We start from the raw sequence: 24,470 nt of genomic DNA, 5'->3' as shown, positions 1-24,470 counted from the left end.
CCGGGGTCTGCTAGGGTGGATGTGGCAGGTGCGTCTGCCCGGGGCTTGCATACGCTCACCGCGCGCCTCTGGTGAACGACCCACCCCCAGAACCCACGCTGGAGGAGGGACGGGTCTCAAGGGATCCGGTGAGATGCTGGACGAGAAGTGCAGACCCGTGGGGTCCCCTGGACCTGTGCCGAGGGCACGCCTCCCCTTGGGGCGCCACTGGCCTTGGTGACGGAGGGGTGACCGGGGGCCTCAGTCCCTGGAGAGCAGGGCTCTACCCCGCGGCGTGCTCATCGCCCCCCTCTGCGCCGTCAGAGGGCCCTTGCCCCTGCACACCTGTCTGATCTGCTTGAACCCGTCCGGCTGCACGTTGGCGAAGATGTTGCACTCGGGCTGGGCGAGAATCTGGAAGGCCACGGCGCAGTGGTGGTTCTCCAGGGGCGAGATGTCGTTGTACCGGACGGCCAGCTCCGTGCGCGCGTTGATCTGGTACCTGGCATCGACGGAGAGAGCACACGGAGCCTCGGGTGCCTGCCGGGGAGGCCAGCCTGACCCCCCTGCAGTCTCCTGACTCTCTGCTGCCCCTTTAACTAGATGCCCTCGAGGTTCTTTAATCCCACCGGCTAGACACCACCAGTACACCTCAGCTTCTCCCGGGGACGGCGCCCCGAAGGTGACCAGGCCTCCCGTTGTGTCCCCTTGCAAACATCAGCATGTGCACAAGGCAGGCACGTGGGAGGAGCACCAGGTGTGTTTCCCGTGAGAGCTGTGGCTGCCACCCCTCGGCGTGAAACGGGGGGAGAGAGGCCCGTGGCACCCGCCTCCTCAGAGGAGCGTGGGCAGCCACACCTTGGGATCCACTCCCGTCCGGATGGAGGCCCGCCACCAAACACGACGGTGAGCTCTCGGCCACGTCGGATGTTGCCGCACAAAGACATCTGCTAGAACAGGCGCATCACTGGGGACGCAAACCAGGGCTGCACGGCCTGGACCTGGTTACGCGGGGTGGATCTGGGCCTTGCCCCCGCAGATGCGGGAGACGGTCGCTATTCCGGGGAAGCCTGGCCTGGCCTGTCCCCCCGCGGGCTGTGCACCCCTCCCTCCCTGCCCGTCTGCGCTCCTTCTCTCCCTTGGTCCCGGCCCCCTGCCTTGCTCCTGTCGGGCCCAGGCTGGGAGTGGGATCCAGAGGACGGGGCATCTTGTGCGGCATCGCTCCTGCTTCAGGCCGAGGGGAGGTTCTGGCCACCACCGGGCTCTGCTCTGTCTGTGCAGATCGCAGATGCGGGTCTGGAGCCAGGACCCCAAAGGTAACCCAGAAGGCTCTGCCCCGGGAGGCCCAAGGCCCAGAGTGGGAGCTGTGTCCCACGGGGGCAAGCTGGGGGCTGGCGAGGCCCTGGCTGACAGCCCCAACTCAGAACTGGTCTCCGTGTTAGGCTGAAGGTCACCTCTGGTAACCAGCGAGCCCTTGGAAGGGGAAGCGAGGGGCGCCCGGGGGGCTCAGCGGTGGAGCACCTGCCCCTGGCCCAGGGCGTGACCCCGGGGTCCTGGGATCGAGTCCCGCATCGGGCTCCCCGCGTGGAGCCTGCTTCTCCCTCTGCCTGTGTCTCTGCCTCTCTCTGTGTGTCTTTCATGAATAAATAAAATCTTAAAAAAAAAAAAAAAGGAAGGGGAAATGAGAGAGACAAATCATGAACGTACGTGTTGTTGTAGCCTGGATGGTCCAGGTCATGGCAGATGGCCGCCGTCATTAGAATCAGGATGTCCATTTGGGAAAATTTCTCCTGGATGAGACAGAGGGTGGGAGGGGGTGAGGAGGGGGTGAGGAGGGGGTGAGGAGGGGTCGGAGTGCGGCGGGAGAGAAGTGATGCCGGCAGGAGGAAGCCCCCCAGCAGCAGGCCTGGGGCGGGTACGGGGGGTGGGGGGGACCTGCCCACTCTCTGGGGCAGCGTCAGCAGGGTGGGTGCCCCCCGCAGGGCGGGGTGGGCTGTCTTCCCAGGAGGGTGGGGGAGCCTGTACTGGGGGCTGCGTCTCTGGGTGAGGCACTGCCCGCCGCCGCCCCCCCCGGCGGAGCCCCCCAGAGACCCACCTGGAGCCTGCAGAGCCAGATCATGCTGTACATCATCTGGGTCACGCAGAAGCAGTGCCGGAAGTTGTGAAAAGGGTTGTTTCTGTAGTTGTCGTGGACGCAGAGCTGCAAGGGGCAGAGGGTCCCAGCTGCCACGTCCGCCGCCCGCCCTCCCCGCCAGGCCGCCCGGGCCCTCCTCCCTCCCCACCGTGCCAGCCGGGCCGCCAGCGCTGCGGGTGCTGTGCATGACCCTCGCTGAGCCAGAGGCCAACTGCGGGCCTGTGCTTGCTGGAGGGGCGGGCCAGGTGGCCCAGGCGGCCCGAGGATGTCCCACTGGCTACCCTGCGCCCCGAGGGCAGGTGGGGGACAGGCCTCCACCTGGGCTCATGGACTGAGGTGGGCGGGGGGCCGTCGGAGAGGCTCCCGGTCATCACCACACCTTTCCATACTTTAATATTTAACATGTAGGCTTTTACTCCTTGGTTCTGAGCATTATTTTACTTAAAATAATTTGTCGCTAAACACACCCTCACACGCACATACCCCTACACGTGTCCCCTCCCCCCCACGCTCACACCCACACAAACTCACGCACACGCCTGCACACGTGCACACAAATCCACACACACCCATAAGCGTGCACACACCCGCACACACACTCCCAGACTGCAACCCTGGCCCCGACCCGGTTCTTCCTATTTTCTCGCACAGGTGCTTCGGGGCACCGAGTGTTTCCGTGGGAGATGGACAGAAGCAGGCCTCATGTCCTCCCAGAACGCTCGAGGGAACGTCACCCCTGGCTGCAGGAAGGCCCGGGCCACCAGGAAGGGCCCGGCTGGTCCGTTCCCCAGGAACGCTGCAGAGGGACCTGAGGGGCCTGCACTTACCAGCCATCTCCTGAGAGTGATGGGGTTGATGGAGAAATCTCTGACCAGGCCCAGGTCGTGGTACATGTGCTCCAAGCAGCTCAGCATCTGCGGGCAGAGGAGCAGAGGGTGGTCGGTGGCAGGGGCATCCGGGAGATGCCTGCAGAGCCAGCCGGCAGCTTCACCAGGCCGCTCCCTGGCGGGTGAGCCTAGCCCCGCCCCGGGGGCCTTGGGACCCCTAGAAGGGATGGGGTGCTTGAAAGAGCAGTTGAGGTCAGAAGTCAAGAGAGTTCCATGGAGAAGGGACAGCGATTGGTGAGAGGCAGCGCCCGCAAAGACCACGTCAGCCTCGGCGAACACGGACACACGAGAAGCCAGGCTGAGGTGCTGGGACACGGCGCCACGGGACGCGCCCGAGAGCAGGTGCTGTCGCCGACACAGGTGAGCGCCCTGTGCTCGCTGAGACCCGATGGCCCGTGTCCCCAGCACGCGTCGTCGTTCACCCCGTGGGGTCCGCTGGGACCAGACACCCACTGTAATGCGTTCATCGTTCATCGTTCATCGTGGGGTCTGGAAGGTAGGCCGCGTGCCGGGTGAGCTTCCCGTCACCGAGCTGTCTTCTACGGAAATATTGCTCCGGTTAAAATAGATTTTGTTTTCAGTCCCAAAGAGGATTGATTGTCACTGGCGCGGTCTATTTACAGCTCGGAGCCGCGGAGCTGAGTGAGCCAGGGAAGAGAGTGAGGGATCGTTCAACGCTGAGAGTCTGACAACGCGGGCTCTGCGGACTGGATAACGGGCGGGCGCCAGGCTCTGGAGGTCAGGGAGTGGTCGGAGTCCCGGGCGCTGGCGTGGGGCTGGGGTGCGGGTGCCCCGAGGCCTGCAGCCCCGACGCCCCTTGCCCCCCCACCCGCGCGCACAGCTCCGGGGATCCCAGTGAGCCGGGAGGCTGCTGGTGAAATCGGGAGTCCTAGTTGGGGGTGATGGGCAGGCGAGACGATCTGGTGCCGCTAACGGCAGGTGCGCGGCGGGAGGGCGGTGTCTGTGCCTCTGTTCCCGCGCTGGCAGCCCCGGACGCTGGGGGGTGCGGCTGGGCGGCTGCGTGGGGCGCTGTGGGTGCTCACGGGACAGCAGGGGCCCCATGGCTCGCAGCCTTGCGCTCAGGGGGGCTGTGCTGGCCCTGCTGCTGCCACACGTCGGCCGGAGGGGACAAGGGCTGGGAAGGCGTTTCCTCGTCCACGCTGTGACCTGGAGGACGCTGGTCGGGCTGGGGGGTGCCGGGCGCAGTGAGAGCCCCCCTTTGCAGGACGAGACGAGAACCCCCTGCCGGGGCCTGACATTCCAGGCGGCCAGACGCAGTTTTGCGGGGTCTTCACGGCCCACAGTCAAGATCCATGGCGTCTCCAGATTTGCCAGAGGTGAGGGCTCCCGTCTTTGGGCATCTCTGGTTTCTGGCCGCCTGCAGGTGGGATGTTTCTGGAAACCCCGGAACCGCCGAGCAGAATGCGCTGCCCTGAGATGTGCTGGGAGCCCACCCAGAGGCCGAGCCCACCGCCGGGAGCTGCTGGCTCTTTTGCCCCGGCCCTGACGCAACGGGCAGCCGGCCCTCCCCTCGGGGCTGCGGGACCCCCCCGACCTGTCCCCGGCGCCCTCCCGGGCCACCAGGAGCCCAGGCCCGGCGGGATCGCTGGCAGCGGGTGTCCATCTCCACGAAGGTGCTTTGCCGTCGGGGCTCCGGCTTTGCTCCTATTCCCGCCGCGCTGAAGCCAGAACGATTTCCAGGAGGGCGGCTCTCCGAGAGGCGTCCGTCCACCTTCCAGAAGCAGGAGCCTGCGTGCTGAGCCGGGCCGCTGCGTCCACTCGCCGGTGGACGGGCCTTGCCCAGCCTGGGCCCCCCGTTCACACCTGGTCCTAATAGTTGTCTTCAAGGACCTAACCGGTGTTTCTCCTGGCCACGTGGCCTCCCACCCCCCGGGTCACGGCCGCTGCGCACTGGCCTCCTGCCCGGCCGAACCCACGCTCCAGTCCTGCACGCTCCTGGGGCGCTGGAGGATTTGGGGCACACGTGTCGTCTGGCCTGGCGTTTGCTATGGGACCGCCCCTGGGATGGTCACACAGAGCACACAGGGGGGCGGAGGTGGGGCTGGGGCTTCTCCTGTGCCGGAGCGGAAGCAGGAGAGTCGGGGACTTCAGAGACCCCAGGCCCCGGCGTGCCAGCCAGTGGCTGCAACCTGCGGGGAGCTTCCTGGGGGCCAGGTGCCCTTGCTGCACGTCTGTGCTACTGGAAAGCTGGAGAAGTCGTGATTTGGTGGGTCTCAGGGCCGTGATGAGGGACTTTTGCTTTCTTGGGGTTCAGGAAGGGAGAGGTACAACTTGTATTACTAGATTATACTGAACGAACCCCAAAATGTCCATTTTAGTGTTTTCTCAGCCAAAGGGGAAACTGGAAGGACGGTCTTGTGGTGGGGGTCCTGCGCCCCCAGTCCCCTGGCTGCGGACAGCACCCCCCGGGCTCTCTCCTTTCGCCGGCCCCAGAGGGTGTGCGGAGGGGTGTGGGGGGCCGGCCTCCCTGCCCTTGACCGCCCGTGCCTCCGCCCCGACTCCCCCTTCCCGGGCCCTGTCTCCGGGCCAGAGCGGAGGCAAGGCCCCGGCAGGTCCCCGTGTCGCTGGCTCCGGGTCTCCTCACTCACCTCGTTGGGCTCCCAGAGCCAGACGTCAAAGGTGGGCTTCCGGAGGGCGTCTATGGTCTCTGGAGAGAGCAGGTACTGAAAGCACAGAGGCCGGTCAGGGGCGCCGGGGCAAGGCTGCCGCACGTCCTCGGGCCCCCGTGTCAAGGACACCCGCGCTCACACTCCAGGGCCACCACGCCACGGGTTCTGCGCCGGGCTGACCTCGGGCGCTGACAGCCCGCAGTGGCCGGTGGGGTCCCGGGGCTCGTGGAGCCTGACTCGCTCCCGCCCACAGCGCTGTGCTCCGCGGGGCTCCACCGGCCTGCGAGCCACCTCCCGCCCCGACGGGGGGGAGCACTAGTGTCAGCGAAGTCAAGGGAAGAGAAGTAACCTGGCCTGAAGGCCCACACCGGCCCAGAGCTCTCGGCGCTTCTGTCTTGGGCCCAGGCTAACGCGGTGCAGCTTGCTGGGGTGTGGACGGGGGGGACGGTCAAAGTGGGTGTGTAGATGGGGGGACGGTCAAAATGGGGGTGTGGATGGGGGGATGGTCAAAGCGGGTGTGTGGATGGGGGGACGGTCAAAGTCGGGGTGTGGATGGGGCGATGGTCAAAGCGGGTGTGTGGATGGGGGGATGGTCAAAGTGGGGGTGTGGATGGGGGGATGGCCAAAGTCGGGGTGTGGATGGGGGACGGTCAAAGCGGGTGTGTGGATGGGGGATGGTCAAAGTGGGGGTGTGGATGGGGGGATGGTCAAAGTCGGGGTGTGGATGGGGGACGGTCAAAGTCAGGGTGTGGATGGGGGGACGGTCTAAGTGGGGGTGTGGATGGGGGACGGTCAAAGTGGGGGTGTGGATGGGGGGACGGTCAAAGTTGGGGTGTGGATGGGGGGACGGTCAAAGTGGGGGTGTGGATGGGGGGACGGTCAAAGTCGGGGTGTGGATGGGGGGATGGTCAAAGCAGGTGTGTGGATGGGGGGACGGTCAAAGTCGGGGTGTGGATGGGGGGATGGTCAAAGCGGGTGTGTGGATGGGGGGACGGTCAAAGTCAGGGTGTGGATGGGGGGACGGTCAAAGTTGGGGTGTGAATGGGGGGACGGTCAAAGTGGGGGTGTGGATGGGGGGACGGTCAAAGTTGGGGTGTGGATGGGGGGATGGTCAAAGCAGGTGTGTGGATGGGGGGATGGTCAAAGTGAGGGTGTGGATGGGGGGATGGTCAAAGTCGGGGTGTGGATGGGGGGATGGTCAAAGTCGGGGTGTGGATGGGGGGACGGTCAAAGTCGGGGTGTGGATGGGGGTATGTGTGGATGGGGGGATGGTCAAAGTGTCATAGGACATGGGCTGTGGTCCCACATGTAAGACCCGCACGGTGCTCCGGGATGAGAGGTCATCTTCCCTGGGGTCTTTTGGTTTGTTTGGTTTTACATTTACTTATTATTATTATTATTATTATTTTAGAGCGAGCGAGAGAGCAGGAGGAGGAGCGGAGGGAGAGAGTCTCAAGCAGATTCCGAGCTGAGCGCAGAGCCCCACGCGGGGCTCAATCCCTGAGATCGAGACCTGAGCTGAGATCGAGAGTCGGACGCTCACCCAGGCGCTCCTGTTTGGTTTCCTATAAGCAACTGCAGTGGACGATGGACACCTTTCATTCTGGACGTCGGCTGGGCTGGGGGCGCACAGCCCTGCTCTCTCCGCACCCCCCTCCCCGCCGCCCCGCTGGCCAGAACTCGCTCTTACCTTGGGATACGTGGGGACATCACGCCGAGGCGTCAACCTCCTGTTGTTATCCACTAAACTGTACTTGCAGGGACAGCTGGTCCTGAAGGGGAACAGTCGGGATTAGTTCTGGTTCGGCCGCGTCGGACGTGGTGCCCGCGGGGGCCCCTCCTCCGAGCAGCACCCCAGACGCCCAAACCAAACCCCCGCCCCACGGGCCACCTCTCTTATTTGTTACGGGAGAATAAGTCGTCAAGCCGGTGACCTCTCATTGCTCACCCCCCAGGGACCCTGCCTGCGCCTGTGACGGTGACGGTGGGGCTCTCATTCCTAAAAACCTTTCCAGGATGCAAGTAAAACACTGCTAAAAAAAAAATTCAAACAAGAAGGAAGTGGGCAAAGTTAAAAAAGAAGAAAGCAAGCCCCCACGTTACCTACTTCTTTCAATCTCACACCCTGGAAATACCTTCTGTTAAGTGTGGGGTATCCTTCCAGAACGTTCCTAGGCGCGGACACCCAGGGACAGTGCCTTGTGCTTTTTTTTTTGGACAAAAATGGAATTGTACCAAACTTACTCTTTTGCTACCCTCCCCCCCCAACCTAGCATACGGCGAACGCTCCTGCCTGCAGCTTCGGTACAAGGCACGTCCCTCGGCGGTGCTCCCGGGGTGGCTGATCCAGGCTCCCACCGCGGACTCCTAGGACCTTTCCAGTTTCCCCGGGTACCTACCTTTGAGGGGTGAACGTTGCTACCTGACTCCTGACTCTGTTTTCCTTCCCTTGTTAGTCTCGAGGAATTGCCCCATAAGGACAGAACCAACGGCGCCAGTGGTGCTTTGGAGGGAACGTGCCTTCCAGCATCCGGGGGTGGGGGGGCTGCTGACCTGGCGGCATGTGGGGGGCTGATGCGCATGGGACCCTACCTCCCCGGAAGTGGACGAGCTCCCTATCCTCACACGTTACCAACTTTGTGGGTCAAGTCCCACCTCTCGGGAGCCAAGGAGAAATCCATATCCTCTAAGCCTGTGGCGTCTACGCCGGGGAATTTATTTCAAGAAAAGAATCAGATGCGAGCAAATCGGTCCATTTGCTGCAACGTCATCTGCTGTTATCAGAACACGTCGAACCGAAGCCGCCTAAATGTTGCAGGACGGGACATCCTCTAAACCATTGTGGTATCAAGGGGACGGCCGATCGTTGTAAGATGATGATGGGTGTCACGCAGAGTAAGGAGTTTCAGGGGAAAGGGGGGAAAGATGCGCTGCACGCTGCATGGACCAAGAAAAATCTACCAAGGTTCGAGGAGAAAGGAAGGCATCGGGTGGGTTGAGGTGAGCGTGGACCGTGGCCTCCCGGGAAAGCACAGCAGCTGGATGTTGGTCCAGATCTTGATTCGTTTGTTGCTCACAGTGTTGCAAGCGAAGAAAGGTCGCAGCACAGTGCTTCTTTCCAAAAGGAGGGCTCCACGCCCAGCAGCACACCGGGCACCTTGGTGTCCAGATCTCAGGTGGGGGCGCCCCGGCGTCCGGCCCGTCTGGAGGTTTTCCCCGGGCAGGGGCCAGGCCGCTGGCAAACTCGGAGTAATACCAAGTCTGTTTCCTTCCTGAGAAAAGGAGCCTCCCGCTTAGCCTTCGGGGTCCCGCTCTCCCTCCCCTCAACGAGGTGCCGCATCGGGCTCCGTGGGCGGGGGTGGGGGGATTTTTAATGCGGGTCCAGCAAAACGGCGACCAACGCGCCGCGGACGGGGACCAGCCGGGTGACCCCCACTGCCGCCCTGTAAAGGAGGAGTCGTGCCCCGCACGTTCGTGAGCAGTGTCGCGCGCTTGAGAGAGGAGACCCCACGGTCGCCCTCGCCCCCTCCCTGCGCTCAGCCCCTCCCCTGCAGACACGCACACCCGCCGCGCCGCGTGCAGAGCCGTGCGCATTGCCCGGGGACGCGGGCACAAAGCTAGACGGTTCACCTGCTGGAATCGCAGGGTCCGGGGCGTCCGCCGGGTGCCCTGTGACCCTCGTCAGCACCCCCACCCCCCTACCTGGGCCGGGCGGCCCTGACAGCTCCCTCCGTGCCCCGTTGCCACGGGAACGGCATCTTCCAGCGACAGAGCAGCTGGCACGGCGCCTTTTCTTTTCATTCTATTTGGGGCTTATGTTTGCTTTCATTTCCTGGGCTCCCAGCCCCCCCCTTCCCTGTGGCTCATCCGGTGGACAAGGCCATTTGGGATGAACGTGGAGACCACAGACCCCGAGCCCTCCCCGCCGGGGACGGTGGCCAGCTCCCGGTGCGCCCAGCGAGGCCCGGCCCTGGGGGGAGCAGGAGGGCGGCGGAGAACCCCTGGGCGTGTGTCTCAGAGGAGCGCAGCCTGTTCGGGGGGCGCTGGGAGGCTGCCTGCGACCCCCCCTCGGCTGCTGCTCCCACTGCCAGGAGGCCCTGTGGGGTGGTCTCGCGTGGGGGCCCACGTGGGGCAGGACTTCAGGCTCGTCGGCCTTCCGGGTGGGTACGGGGCTGCCGCCCTGGTTCCGTGCATCCTCCCGGAGAGGCTCAGCACCACCCAGCGGCTCGATGGGGCTGCCAGGGGTGCCCGTGTGTCCCCGTGGGCCAGGGACGCCGAAAGGACTCTGGTGGACCCCTCCGGACAACACGTCTGTGTTGGGGCGCGCACGCGGCGTATCCTTGGCCATCGGAGTTCATTTCTGCGTAAAGCGAAGCGAAGGGCTGTTTGTGGGGGTCACGGAAGGGCCGCCGGTCTCCTGCACCAGGCTCCGGGGTGGCCGGCGTGGCTGTGGGTTAGACCCGAGCCCAGGCCGCCGGGTTTCTTTCTCCTAAATGTATCAGCAACGTTCGAAATTTTTACCCCACTCTGGTTTTGACTGAAGAGTCACATTTACCCGTCTCTCACCTACGTGGGATGCTGTGAAAACCGTCTGCTGAGAATATCGCCTCTGCAAGCAGTTAGGGCACCGGGAAGTCTTCGCTTTGGATCATGGCATTGTGAGCTCTAAAAATGTACTTTCTGGGCGGCGAGGAAGGGCTCCCAGTCCTCGGCGGAGCCCGGGCGCCTCGGCTCAGCCCACGCGGCCAGGTGGGCGCCCGCGGGTCACGCGTCGCCGCTCGGCTCGCCGGGTGGGCCTCTCCCCGTGCGCTCTAAAATCGGGTGCGTCCACGTGGGCTGTTCGACTTACGCCCCCCAAAGGTGAGAAGGGGAGTCCTAGCCCCTGGGACCTTTGGAAACAGGGTCATCACGGGCGTCGTTACTTCAGATGTGGCCATCCTGCGGGGGCGTGGGCCCGCATCCAAGAGGACTGGTGTCCTTTTACAGGCGGACGTTGGGCTCCTTCAACGGGGTGAGGCTTCACGGGGAGCGGGCCGCGTGAAGCCGGGGGCTGTAGTCGTGCCGGGGCCGGCCGGGAGCCCCAGGGCCTGCTGACAACCTCCAGAAGCTTCGGAGTGAGGCTGAGATGATAGACCCTCCCTGGAGCCGTCGGGGGGAGCGTGGCCTTGTGGACAGCGTGGCCTCTGACCTCTGGCCATCAGAACCGAGACGGAGCACGTTGGTGGTGGTTCAGGCGCCCGGAACGTGGTGCTGTTGGGGCGGCGGCAGGAAACCAGTACGACCTGGACCAAGCGAGTTCTCTCCGCCTGTGGCCCGAGAGGTGGCAGCAGGGACGGCACACGCCCCCTTCCACGGGGGAGCCACAGGGAGCCTGGGACGCCGCCAGGTGGGGACCGGCCAGGGCAGGGCCTGCGACTCACCCCCGCCCCCCGCTGCTCTGGGTGGGCGGCAGGACTTGGCCATCTGAGGAGGGACCAAAGGCCGCTTTCTAGAAATGCCTCCTGCAGGTGCTCCGTGGGCTCTGTGGGCGCAGCACGTTTCTGAGGAGGTGATGCCCACAGAGGCGGGAGGGGACCTCGGGGGCACCATCCCGCTCCAGAGACACCCCCTCGGCCCGTTGTGCAGACGGGGGAACTGAGGCCTGTGCACGGAGCCTTTTGTCTCAGGCTGAAGACAAGCTCCAGTTGGAGCCCCTGCCCCGAAGCTGCCCGAGGAGGCCGGTCACGCTGGCGAGGCTGGAGGCCCATCCTCCGCCCAGCGGTCTGCCCATGCCAGGCCCCGGGGAGAGGGTGGCTCCCGGGCACAGGGCCACCAGGCCCTCAGAGCAGCGGCCACGGGCGGTCCCTGGCCATGGGCTCGGGCTAAGCGCCGGGCCTGGCTCGCTGGCTCCTCGTACTCGGGCGTGGGGACTGGCCACAGGAGGGAGGCGCCCGGGGGTGCCTCCGTGACCACAGCCTGACCTCCTTGCCAGCCGCCTGCTCCAGCCAACCCCAGGGCTCTTCCCTGGTCCCGCGAGTGACTCTGCCTCCAGCCCCTAAAAAGCCTCTCACTCAGGGGATGTCCGGGGTGAACCACTCACTCCCAGTTTTCTGCGAGTTTCCACAGACCCCTTCACCCCGATGTCCTCAAGTCAAATGGGATGAGACATTCCCAGATCCTCGTCAGGTGCCAAGTGGGTGTGACATAAACGTGGCGCGGTCCCTGTAAGGCCCTACTAATCAGGCTGCCCTCTGAGCCCAGCAGGGGCAGCTCCACAGCTCCCCCCTCACCTCCTGCAGGTGCAGCCAGCCTCCCCCCACCCCCCGAGCTGCTTGCCCTCAACGCTTTAAGTCAGGGGATGATCTCACTGGCAGGTGAGCTTTCAGAGACCACCTGCTGGGCGTGCGCAGGGCTCTTCCTAGGTTGGTCCCCAGCAAACCCCGCTGAGACCCGGCTGGGCCTTCAGTGGTGCCTGGCGGTGCCCCGTCCTGGGAGGGAGGAGGCCACGTTGTCCCGTGGGTCCTCCTGGGTGGGTAGCGGTGGTTGCGGGTGGGGTGGGAATCCGGCCAGCAGCAGGTGTCAGCCCCTCCCCCTGCAAGCGCTCGATGCACGTGCTCCTCCCTCATCCTCTCCGCCGTCAACCCGAATGCGTGCCGTGACCACCGTTCTGGTGGAGGGGCCTGCTCGTACAAGCACTTGCTTTTGGTGGGGAAGGGGACACATAACGAAGCCCCCAGTCTTTTTCCCTGATTTCGGCTCCCCTGGGGAGCACCCCTCATTCTGCACAGTAAGTGATCTCGGCATCGAGATGGCCAGAGGCCTGTGGCATCTCTCCCGTGACCTGCTGCTCCGTGCTGTGGGGCCGTCCACGCAGGAGCTCGGCCTCCGGACACCGCAAGCCAAAGCCCTTTCCCTCTTATGGGGCCCCTTCTTTACGCATCGATGCCAACTTCTCTCAAGCTGGATAAGTTGATCCTAACACTTCGATCTGCGGGAGGATTGTTCCCCCGTGACATGAAGCCATCCTCCTCGCCTCTACCTGCCGGACACTCCCTCTTATGCTAGGAAGGCCGTGTCGTTGACAAGCACATCCTAGCCCGGGGCCAGGCTGCCTCCGTGCCATGCTCCCCCCAGCCAGGGCTGGGTCCCAAAACAGAGCCCAGAGCCCCCTCCCGGGGCCCTGTGTCCGGGGGAGCTCTTCCCAGGCCCGGCCTTACCTGCTGCTTCTGGCTGCCAGCTCCTCTCGCATCTTCTTGATGTCACTCTTGCATTTCTCAATTTCCACCACTTTCAGGCCTTCCACTGGGACAAAGAGAAACAAGGGGGTTACCATGGAAACACACAGAAGCCCTCTCCAGGCTGGTCACCGGGGGCGGCCCTGCGAGAAACCCTGGCTCTGGCTCCAGCCACGGTGCCCGCTGCCGAGGGCTGCTCGCGGCTCAGGGACGAGGGCCCCGGCATGTCCTGGGCCCAGACGCAGCACCGCACCCCTCCATGCGGTTTCTGCAGGGCCGAGCCCCTGCTTCCCTCCCCACACTGCTGAGGCTTCCTGTACCCACTTCCCGCTCTCTCTCTCCAGGCCCCTAAGCACCGGCGGAGGACAGAGGACAAAGAAATCTCTTATCCCAGGAAGAAAAGGAGGAAATGTGGCCGCCGTGTGTTAAAACACGATGAGAAGCTCAGTGGGCAAAACCCCAGCCTTCCTGGCAACGACGAACTCACGTTAATATAAACCCTTCAAAATGTTAAGGTCCCGCTGGAGCACCTAACCAGGGGAAGCTGTGGACTTCGGGGAAATGCAAACTGGCCAGGTCAACGGGGAGCAGAGCCCGGGCTTGCTCACCTTCCTGCAGCCCCAGACGCTACTGTTGACCAAAAAACGCACCGGAGCTCATGCCTCCCAGCGAGTGTTCACCTTCAAGGCGTTCACTCTGGCAGGTGCACACGGAGCCTGAGAAATAGGGCCACGAAGCAAGTGGCTTTGGAAAAGCTTTTAGGTTAGAGTCGGTTTTTTGTTTTTTTTTTTGTTTTTTTTTTTTTTTTGTTGTTGTTGATGCTCCGGAACCACACCTCAATTTTTATGCAAAAAGATGCTACCCACGATGCTCCTCTCTTCCCCTTTCCCTCAAGTATGGCCTGAATACCTAAAAATACAACGTGAACGCTTGCTTTCTCAAGGAAAAACAGTCCCCTCCCACGGCAAGTGTCGGGAGAGAGAAACACCCCGCAGGTGCTTGCCTGAACCCTGAGCCCCCAGGGCAGTTCTGTAAGCGTCTCCAGGGCCAGGGCCCAGGCAGGGACAGGGCTCCGTGAAGAGACTGCTTCTTTCTGCCCAAAGTGATGGGAATCTGGAGGGTCTGATAGCTCTGATGTGGTCCTGGCGACTCGGTTCTGGACCCCCTGGGGGATGTTGTGTGGGGCCCCTCCACCAGGACACGGGACCGGAGCGTGGGGCCGTCGGTGCAAGGGGCTGGGACCAGCCAGGTGCAGCAGCGCAGGGAATCTGATGTTGGGGACGCCTGCTCCCTCACCAAGAGCCCACAGCCTCCTTTGGGGGCGACACGCTCTCTGCGCTTCCTTGCCTCGCAGACCCCATTAGGAGGCGGCTGGAAGGCACGGGTCCTCCTCCGAGAAGAGCGCAGCGGCTCGCACCCCGTCTGGTTTGCATCTGGACCTCCCGGGGCGCCGAGCCCGGGCCACACCGCAGGCGGCTGTTGGCCGCGGGGACACTGTCCTCTGTCCTCAGCGCGGGGCAGGGGCCGCGTCCCTGGGAAGGAGCTCAGCTTTGTTGACACGCGAACGGCAGAAACGTCCGGAAAGCGGGCGGCTCTGGAGGAGTCCGGATACGTGGGATAGACTTTGATCCCCAAAGCCAAGAGACACGCAGCGTAGAGTCCAAACAGGGTGGCCGCGTCCTGGCGGCCAAAGTCCACGGTTGCCTTTACTGCGTTTTAAACATCGTTTCTCCCGAATACATCTGATCGTTGTAGACAATGGAGGAGACACAGAACGCCTCAAAGAAGAATGTTTTAACATTTATCTGTGGTCCCAGCGGCCCAGAGAACAACCCATTTATTCCGTATGTACCGGTGTGGATCTTTCCAGGTGTTTCTCTCCCGCCGCCCCGCCCTCCATGCACGCCAAACAGCCGTCTGTCCATCCGGGGTTTTAAAAGACAAAATGGGGATCCTGCTGCTTGCTGGGTTTCCTTAGTGGCTTTTTTACCGTTATCATGACATTAGGGACACGCCCCGGTTAGCAGCCGCCCCCTGGCTCACGGCTTGCGGTGGGGGCGTCATGTTCGATTATTCGATATTGGTTCACGTAGGTCAGATTTCCAGGCCGTCTACTGGGGTTGACGTTCAAAGTAAACCTTTTGGGTGACACAGTACAATATCGCTAGTTCGGATCCCAGGGATTCAGGGTCTATGACGACTACGCTTCTGAAGAGCCTGGTTGCCAAGGAAATTGATAGCGAGTAACGAGACGCAAAGTTGCGCATTAATCAGTGGAGAGAAAAAGCCGGTCACAGGATTAGAGGCGGGCCTGAGGCGGGGGAGCCCGGGGGCAGGAGCCAGAGCACCCCACACCCGTGGCCGCCGCTCCCGTCCTGTCCAGGCCGCCTCCGGAAGGTTCCACGGCTCGCCTTTGGCCTGCGCCAGCCCCGCTCTGCCCCCCGTCCCCCAGGAGGGAGAGGGTCCGGCCCAGGAGCGGGGCCCACCCCAGGGAAGTCCTGCATAGACCCCAGCAACGGCCCCGAGTGAGGCTGAGTGTCAGGTCCCTACCGTCCACCCGCAAGCTTTAAACAGGTGGGTGCAGCGCAGAACCCCGAACTAGAGCGCTGGAGGGCTGCTGGAGACCACCCACGAGGAGCACCCCCCGCGAGCCTGGGGGGTCCCCTCCAGGACTTCAGGAGTCATGGGGGCGCAGGAGGGCTCTGCAAGTCACCCTGAAGGAGAACCTCTGGGGATGATTCTCGAGGAGGGGTGCCGGCTCTGGGGAAGGGGCCTCAGGGGGCAGAGGCCACAGCGCAGCCAGGGAGGCCGCTCTGCCCTCGTCCTGCCCACCGGCTCGCAGGGCTCTCCCGAGAGGCCGCCTCAGCCGCCAAGACCCCCCTTCAGCGGCGGAGCTAAGGAAGTCGGTTCAAGTCCCGCATGGCTAGCGCGCAACCTCAACACTTCCTCCAAGGGCTCCGGCAAAGCATGTGCATAAACCACACGTCCCGAGCGGCACAGAGGAAAGCTTGGGTTTCGGCCTCGAGTCTCCCGGATTGTTTGTGTGTCCTGGCATTGAACCCTGCCCCGCCGGCCAGCTGTCCCGGCCTTTCGGTTCTGGTCCAGGCCTGGGCGCGTCCCACAAACAAGGGAGGGAGTCCCTCCCCCCAACCTGGGGTTTCATCTCCAGCTGGGAGGCGGCTGAGGACCTGGGTGTCCCGTGCCCATGACATCATTTCTAACCTAAGCAGGACCTCAGACTCCCTTTAATGAAGGAAAACGGCTTACGTAAGAAGGAAGGAAAGCTTCTAGAGTGAATTAAGAGAAATTCAGATGCTTATATCTGATTCAGAGGAATTAGGCTTGAGAAGGTTAAAAAAACAAAACAAAACAAACAACCCAGGAGATTCCACTCAAAACAAGTCAAGCCAGCGTAATGTGGGGTACAGACGGCCAGGTTAGCCGCGCCTCCTGGAACTCAAGGACACGTACAACAGCTCATGTATACCAGCTAAAGCAAGGGTGTGCACGTATGTGCATGAGTCACTGTGCTTACACACACATGCCTGGGAGGTGTGCACGTATGTGTGTGCCTGCCTCTACATCTTCATGTGTGTGTTTACACATGTGCAAGCAGCTGCATGCCCATGTCTCTGCATGTTCACACACGCGCTTACGTGTGCGAGCATGCCAGTGTAATGTGTGTGCATGCATGTGAGTGTGCGTGTGAGAGTCCAGGCCTCTGGACTTCGCTTCCCCATCCGAGGTCCCTGCCGTGTCCTGGACACTCACACGTTTGGGGTTAAGGAACCGCTGTGTTGGGGCGGCTTTTTGGAGCTCGCGCCGCTGGGGCTCGGCTCAGGTGAGGCTGCCTGCCCCTCTGTGCTGGGGCGCAGGGGCCTTGGAGACTGGGGAGGGGTGGCCGGAAGCCTGGTGGATGGCTGAGAGCCTGTCGGAATCATGCGCAAGTCCTGGTGGGTGTGCTCCCGCGAGGACGGGGCAGCCAGGAGGTGGGGATGCCGGCTGTGGGACGCCCCACCGATCCCGTTCCTGCTGTGCCTGGGTGTCTGGTGCCAGAGGCCAGCACAGTTAGTAACAAGCTGATCCCAGCAGAGGCGGCCGAACCTGCGCCCCGGGGGAGGGGCCTAATGCACTCTCCAGGTGACCCGTGTGTGTTCGCGTGACCTGTGATGTGCACGTGGGCGTGCAGGGAGATGCTGTCCCTCCGAGGAGCGAGTGAGCTCAGGAGGATTCGGGGCGGGCCCTGGCAGGGGAGAAGGTCACGGGCGCCTGGCCCCGCAGTCCTCAGTGCACACACCGCCCGAAGGCAAAGTCAAAACCCTCCTGCGCTGAGCAGCGTCTTGGTGGCCGGATGCTGGGAACCTCGCCAGCTGAGGTCCACACAACATTCGGGAGGAGTTTCGAAAATTCATTAATGGCCTCTTGGACTCTCCTGTTTGCAAGTGGCCGCAGGAGACGGGGCTGGCTTCTGGGGAAGAAGCGGGGTGGGGAGAGGCTGGCGCGCTGGACCGGCGGCCACCTGCCGCCTCCGGGTGCGTCTGGGCGCCTCTGCGCTTCTGTAACGGAGATGGGGAATCAGCAGCAAATGCCCTTTGTGTCCTTTCGCCGACCCCCTTCCCACGGCGTCTGGACAATCCCTGACTTTCTGGGGCTTGGTGGGAAGCTGAGCTTGCTTCCACTGCAAACATGCTCTATGGTGGGTTGACTTGTGTCCCCCAAAAGGATATGCTCACATCCCGACCCCCAGAACCCGTGAGTGTGACCTTACTTAGAGCAAGGTTCCTGTGGATACAACAGATTATGGCTCTCCGGATGAGACGGTCCTTCCAGGAGACAGGCAGAGGGGTCTGGAGACATAGAGACGTGAGGAGGGGCCGTGTGAGGATGGGGTGGTCCGGGGCATGTGGCCACAAGCCAAGGATGCTGAGCCGCCGGCAGCTGGAAGACGCAGGAGCAGATGCTCCCTCAGAGCCTCCAGAAGGACCCGCCCCCCACCCCCCTGTCCCCCAACCTCCTGGTCTGGGACTTCTGGCCTCTAGTGCTGCGAGACAATCCTCTTCTGTTACTTTACACCCCTCCAGATTGTGGTACTCCGTCACGACGGCCACGGGCAACTACCGCCCTCCCCTGCAGCCAGGGTGTGGGCACATGGCCAAGCTCCATCCAGACTTTGGGTCTGTGGCCAGTTTAAGGGGAGCAGCCCGATGTCCACAGCATGAGGGCTGGGGGGCCCGAGCACAGAGCTCTGGGTACTGGGGAGACAGCAGGCACCTGGGGCTCAGGTACAGTATCTTCAAGGCATCGGCTTTCCATGGGATTTGGGACCTTGCCCCTGTTGCATAGCCAGTGAGCAAGCCCTGCTCCTGAGACCTCCCAGCCCCCTGGGGGCTCCCCAAAATCCCTTAGGAAGAAGCCCCTTGTCTGCTGAATGCAGCCACAGCCGCCACGTGTGGGCCTCTACCCTGCCCTCCCAGGCGCCCGGGGTCCTGCACAGCTGGAGCGGCGCCACCCAGACCTCGAGTGCTGGTCCCAGTCTTTACTTTTCCAATTTGCTGGATGAGCTTGAGCAGGTCACTTAATCTCTTTCTGGCTTCTTCATCATCACTGGGGAAAATAAATCGGTTTTGAAGACGGAATACCAAATGGGTTTTCTAAATGTCAGCCTACTGAGAAGTAGGACTATGTAAGTCATGCTTCCAGTTATTAAGGTGAATGGGGTTTTTGCATGATCCTGAATATTCTTCTTGAAAAAAAAAATCCAGGCAATTCGTACAAGATATGGGAGGTGACATTCGGAACGTCCTGTGAATACGAATCAGCCAGGAGGCGTCTGGGGATGCCACGGCTCTGCCGGCCTCGGGTTTGGATTTCGTCTCGTCATCCCTGAGCTTAATAAATTCGCTGCCCTTTGCCTTGGCATTGACAAAGATGTGTGAGTCGGATGGGGAATCACGAGGCGTGAGAATCGAGCGTTGCTCCTTATTTTACGGACGAGGACACAGAGGGTGAGACACTAAGGCTGTCCCCCTCCCAGTTTTAGCTGTTTGGCCCCTGAGTCAAGACCCGAACTGACTCTCCCGGCCTTGCTGGAAGTTTTTCCAGTTGCCTTGGCGGAGACTGGTCACGAGCCGATGCTTCGGCAGGCGTATTCCGAAACCAATCGTGAAGACACCGAGTGCCTGGGATTGCCTCGCTTATGGGAAAAGAAACACGAAGACGTTCAGCACAAGTTCCTCTCCCAAGGGGGCTGGTCTGGGGGTGGGGGCTCCTGCACCCAAGGCTTCCACGTGCTCCTACCGAGCAGGTGCGGTGGCCCGAGCCGTGGTGGTCTCCTGACCTGTCACCTGTCACCAAGCGACTCTCACAGTAAAACAGATGCTCGCCGTTGGCGCCTCCGTCAGCATCCAAGGTCATTTCCAAGCATTTCACAAAGAGAAGACATTCACGCTTCCCCCCAGCCTCCCCTCGCTCCCCTCGCCACCCACCACCAGGCGAAGCGGTTCATTTAAACAGGAGTTAAAAGACAAGCAAGAAGGAAATGGAAAACTCACTCACATTCGACTCGCTTCTCTAGCACGGCCAGGTGATTTGCGACTTCAGCTTTCAGTTCGTTGATCTTAAATGCTCTAGGCGTGGGGAAAAAAGTCAAGTCGTGATTTAAAATTCTCAAGGTGCAGTGGGCTTGGCAAACCTCTACGGCACCCCTGCCCTGGGCGAGGCGTCCCAGTGGGCTCACCCCCTGCACCCCACCCTCCGTGGGCTCACCCCTGTGGGGGGCACAGACGCCAGGGGTTGCTTTTAAGGAGCTCACGGCCTCCAATGATCTCCAGGGTCTATTTTCCATAGAAGGGACAGCAGCACCATGCAGGCGGGTGTGTTTACCTCTCCACCCCTGGGCGCTGAGCACCTGCTCTGGGCGGCCGCCCCGGGGCCTCCGCTCACCACAGGGACGGCCCAGTCCCGGCACCCTGCCCTGCTGGGCACAGACCCTACAGGGGCCCCAGCGTGCCCTCTCCGGGCTCTAGTTCCTTCACTGCGGCCACTCCTGGGCTTTAAGGGTGGGTCACCCGTCTGCCCCGGGGCAGTGAGATGCCACAGTACAATTCATTATTTTGGAACTGGCAGGATAACTCATAACAGCAAGAAGCCCCACGTCTACACAGGATCTCCACGGCAATACTTCTTCTAAAGCCCATTGAAAAAATGGTGTCAATTCTCACAGATTGAATCTGAATCCCAGAAGAGTGAGTGGAGAAAAAAATCTGGGCGATACAAGCTCCCCCCCTAAAAAGTGCCCACTCGCAGTGTAGAAGGTAACTGCTTCCCGGACCCTGTCCGAACTGGCTTAGTTACTGAAGCCATGAAAAGACTCCACCTGGAAGGCCGCTCCTCCAGGTGAGTGATGCGCCAAAGCCTGCCAGCCAACACGGCCTCCCAGCAAGGGCCCACCATGGCCGCGCACAGAGACGCACCCCTCCTGGGACTATGTGTCTAGAAGATTCTGTACCTTGAGAACTGCTCTGCCACCTGGGTCAGCACGCTCTGGATTAATTCTTCTTTCTCTATAAACCAAAAAAAGAAAGACAGATGCAGTAGGGGAAAAGTCTGTGGATCACCGTGGCCCGAATCGGAATGTTGTGGGCAGGTGGCACCCACGGGGCAGCAGGGAGCGGCCCGGGTTACCTGGAGGGATGCTCTGGCCCACCGTCAGCACGCCAAGGCCTCGCCAGGGCCCGGAGCTTCCTGTCCGCCTTCAGAGGCTCTTTCCCTCCTGGCCTGCTCCCACCAACCCGTCTCTCAGTGGTCTCTCGGCAGAGTGACCCGACTCTGGTCCTCCCGTAGTCTGCACCAGCCATAAAAAGCAGGCAGGACTGGGTCTCTAAATACGGGAAGTTTTCACTTAGTGCCCTGCTCTATTTTATGGGGGTAATTACTAGGACAAGGCGAGTTCAAGGCATATTTCACATGTAAAACACAATGTTCTCATGGCAGGTCCCGGAGAAAGGAAGCAGGCTGGGGTGAGCCCATTTGTCTCTTTGTGGCCTGGCACGTCAACCTGGGCTGGGTGGTGGCTTCACAAGGTTCAGGTCCCAGGCTGAATATAACCTGCCAGTTTTCCTGTTTTCTGACTGGGCCCGGTGCCAGAGGCCTCATAGGAAGGTACAGACGCTCACGGCACTGTTCTTTCCAGCACTCCCTGCTCCTGGGAAGGGAGAGAGCTTGCTCTGGCTCCAGGTGGCTGTTAGTTCACACCCCAAAACCTGGAGAACCTACACAGGACCTACTCCTGAGTCACGTAATCTCTGCTGGCTGTGTGCCTAGCCCTCTGTGAAAACTCAAACAAATGAAATCCAAACCAAACCAAACCTGCCCAAACAAACAAGAAATCTCAGTTATCCAGTTTGGCGATAGGGCTCAAGGGCAAAAAAAAAAAAAAAAATGTTCTCACGTTCTGATCTAGTGCCTCAATTTCTAGGAAGGAACTTGTGCATACACATAGAAGATGTTGGTCAGGGTGTTATTTAACCTGGTGAAAGCTGCAACAGCCTAAGTGACCTTAAGTAAATGATTGTGTATTTGGCCTGTGGAAATATATTCTGCAATCAGAAATAATATTTTGGAAAATATTCATGTCTTTTGTTAAAGTAAAAAAAAAAGACAGAGATTGTAAAACCGTAATAACAGCGTGATCTTATTTATGAAGACATTGGGAAGATGCACTCCAAAATAATGACAGTAATTATTTTTTGGTTGTAAGATCATATACACATTTTTTAGTTTCTCTACATCTAACACATTTTCATAATGAACATATGTTAATTTCGTGAAACATATTTAAAAACCAATCCATCTAAATTAGCTTCTTGAGACCTCTCATCCTTTCATTTGCCAAATGGACCAGTGATGACTCAACGTTATCTCTGGCTTTAGCATCTGAGGACTGGGTGAGAAGAAGGAAAATGATGGCTTGTATCTCCTGAAACTATAAGAGTAAATCTATCACAGAGCCCTTTGTGGAGCTGCTGGCTGATCCAATCCAAGGCCCTGTCATTCAAGGGGACCTGCACCCATACCAGAGAAGAGAAACAGTGACTCCACTGACAAAAGCCACCAGTGAGAAAGTTTCACCGTCCTCCTTGGTGAATTCAGCAGAATTTTAGATCACTTATTCTGAATCTTAGGAGAAATAATGTATCACATAACCGTTGAGAGCTAATGATCTTAAAGACTTGACATACATTGAGAAGTCCATCAAACAATCAACAGACCACTCCCCCTAACAACAGCAGAACACATATTCTTTTCAGATGCCTAGGAAGCATAGACCAAGACAGAGATATCCTGGACCACACAGAAAACCTCAACAAATTTAAAAGAAAACCATGCAGAATATGGTCTGGGACCATAAGAGAATCCAATTGGAAATCAGTAACAGATCATAGGAGAATCTTGGAAATTAAACAATACACCTCTGAGTAATTCTTGGGTCAAAGAGGAAGTTTCAAAATAAATAAAAATGGACATTGAACTGAATGAAAATGAAAATAGAATACACCCAAACTTAGCTGTGAGACATAGCTAATGCAGTGCTGAGAGGGACATTTATAGCAGTAAATGCCTACATTAGAAGGGAGGAGAAATTCAACTCCATAATCTAAGAGACTAGAAAAAGAAGAGCAAAGTAAATCCACAACAAGAGCAAAAGAAGGGGAGGAAGTAATAAAACCAGAAATAAGTGAGAAAGAAAACAGTAAAACAATGCAGAAAATCAATGAAGTCAAGAGCTGGTTATTTAAAAATATTTATAAATTGATAAATCTCTAGCAAGATTGGCAAAAATACCACAGGGAGAAGACACAGCTTTGCAATATTTGGAATGAAGGGGGGAATAGGACTACAAACACTGAAGGATAATAAGGGTCACTGCACACAACTTTACACACATAAATTTGAAATCTTGGGGAAAAATAGAGCAATTTCTGGAAAAGCATGAACTACCACATTCACCCAATAAGAAATAGGTAATTTTTAAAAAATATTTTATTTATTTATTTGTTAGAGACATAGAGAGAGAGAGGCAGAGACATAGGCAGAGGGAGAAGCAGGCTCCCTGTGGGGAGCCCGTTGTGGGACTCGATCCCTGGACCCGAGGATCATGACCTGAGCCAAAGGCAGATCAATCACTAAGCCACCCAGGAGTCCCTGAAATAGGTAATTTGAACAGCCTAAAACTATTAGGGAAATCGAATTTGTCATTTTAAAGCTCTCCCCAAAGAAATTTCCAGGTACAGATGGTTTCACTGTACCATTTGGAGAATTCCACCAAACATTTATTTATTTATTTATTTATTTATTTATTTATTTATTTATTTATTATTTTATTTTTATTTATTTATTTTTTTTAATGATAGTCACAGAGAGAGAGAGAGGCAGAGACACAGGCAGAGGGAGAAGCAGGCTCCATGCACCGGAAGCCCGATGTGGGATTCAATCCCGGGTCTCCAGGATCGCGCCCTGGGCCATTGGCAGGCGCCAAACCGCTGCGCCACCCAGGGATCCCTCCACCAAACATTTAAAGAAGAATTAACACATTTCTAAACAATTCCTTCCAGAAAATAGAAGAGGAGGGAACACTTTCCAATTCATTTTGTGAAGCCTGCATTAACTTAATACCAAATCCAGACAAAGATGATAAAAAAAAGGACAGATCTTTATTCCTCATGAATGTAGATGCAAAAATCCTTAACACAATATTAGAATTCAGCAAAATATAAAAATGATTATACATCAAGATTAAGTGGGGTTAATTTGAAGGATTTGAGGCTGGCTCGATATTTGAAAATCAATGAATGTAATCTACTATTTTAACAGCTAAAGAAAAAAACACACAATCATATCAATTCATTAAAACATTTGAAAAATATTTAATATTTTTTATTAAATATTTGGTAAACTCTCAGAAAAGCAAGAATAGAGGAGAACTTCTTCAAGTAGATAAAGAACATCTACCAAAAACCTGCAGCTCACATTATACTATAATGAAGTATACTTCATTATACTTCATAGTGAAAGACTAAATGCTTCTTGCCTAAACTGTGATGAGGCAGGGACGTCTGCTCTCACTATTCTCATTAAACATTGTGCTAGAAGTTCTAGCCAGTGGAACAAGGAAAGAAAAAGCCAGCAAGCAAAAAAAAAAAAAAAAAAAAAAAAGAAAGAAGGAAAGCAGATCATAAAGGAAGAAATAAAATGGTCCCTGTGTGTCAATGACATTATTTTCTACACAAAACATTCCAAGGCACTTACAAAAAACTCTCCTAGAACTAATAAACGAGTTTAGCAGGCCACAGGATACAGGGCACATATACAAAATTGATTGTATTTACATATACTAGCAATGACCAGACACTGAAATTAAAATTACAATACCACTGTACAAACACTAAAAAAAAAAAAAAAAAAAAACCCTCAAAACTAAGATATAAATAGAACATAACAGAACTACAAAACACTGATGGAAGAAAAAAAAAGATAGAAATAAAAAGACATACCATGTTCATGGTTTGGGAGACTTCACATAGTAAAGATGTCAATTCTCCCCAAAGTGATGTATGGTTTTAACATA

The 24,470-nt window shown here is 58.5% G+C and overlaps 1 protein-coding gene across 8 annotated transcripts in view; it reads right to left on the bottom strand.

Moving 5' to 3' along the window:
• Positions 1-24,470, bottom strand: part of PDE9A (phosphodiesterase 9A) — an 86,931-nt gene that overhangs the window by 9,933 nt on the left and 52,528 nt on the right. For 6 of the 8 annotated variants that reach the window (XM_072807092.1, XM_072807089.1, XM_072807091.1 and 3 more), the window contains 9 exons: positions 20,352-20,406; positions 19,400-19,470; positions 12,827-12,911; positions 7,321-7,402; positions 5,610-5,684; positions 2,941-3,027; positions 2,075-2,179; positions 1,687-1,769; positions 325-481 (listed from right to left, as the gene is read on the bottom strand). In XM_072807092.1, the coding sequence (XP_072663193.1) occupies positions 325-481; positions 1,687-1,769; positions 2,075-2,179; positions 2,941-3,027; positions 5,610-5,684; positions 7,321-7,402; positions 12,827-12,911; positions 19,400-19,470; positions 20,352-20,406 (800 nt within the window). Of the gene's footprint in view, positions 1-324; positions 482-1,686; positions 1,770-2,074; positions 2,180-2,940; positions 3,028-5,609; positions 5,685-7,320; positions 7,403-12,826; positions 12,912-19,399; positions 19,471-20,351; positions 20,407-20,527; positions 20,674-24,470 lie in introns of those variants that run through there. The other 2 variants (XM_072807093.1, XM_072807096.1) reach the window with 2 other exon arrangements.

Source organism: Canis lupus, chromosome 30 (genome assembly GCF_048164855.1).
Source record: "Canis lupus baileyi chromosome 30, mCanLup2.hap1, whole genome shotgun sequence".
In the NCBI taxonomy this organism is placed as follows: domain Eukaryota; kingdom Metazoa; phylum Chordata; class Mammalia; order Carnivora; family Canidae; genus Canis; species Canis lupus.
This window is presented reverse-complemented; position numbering and strand designations above follow the sequence as displayed.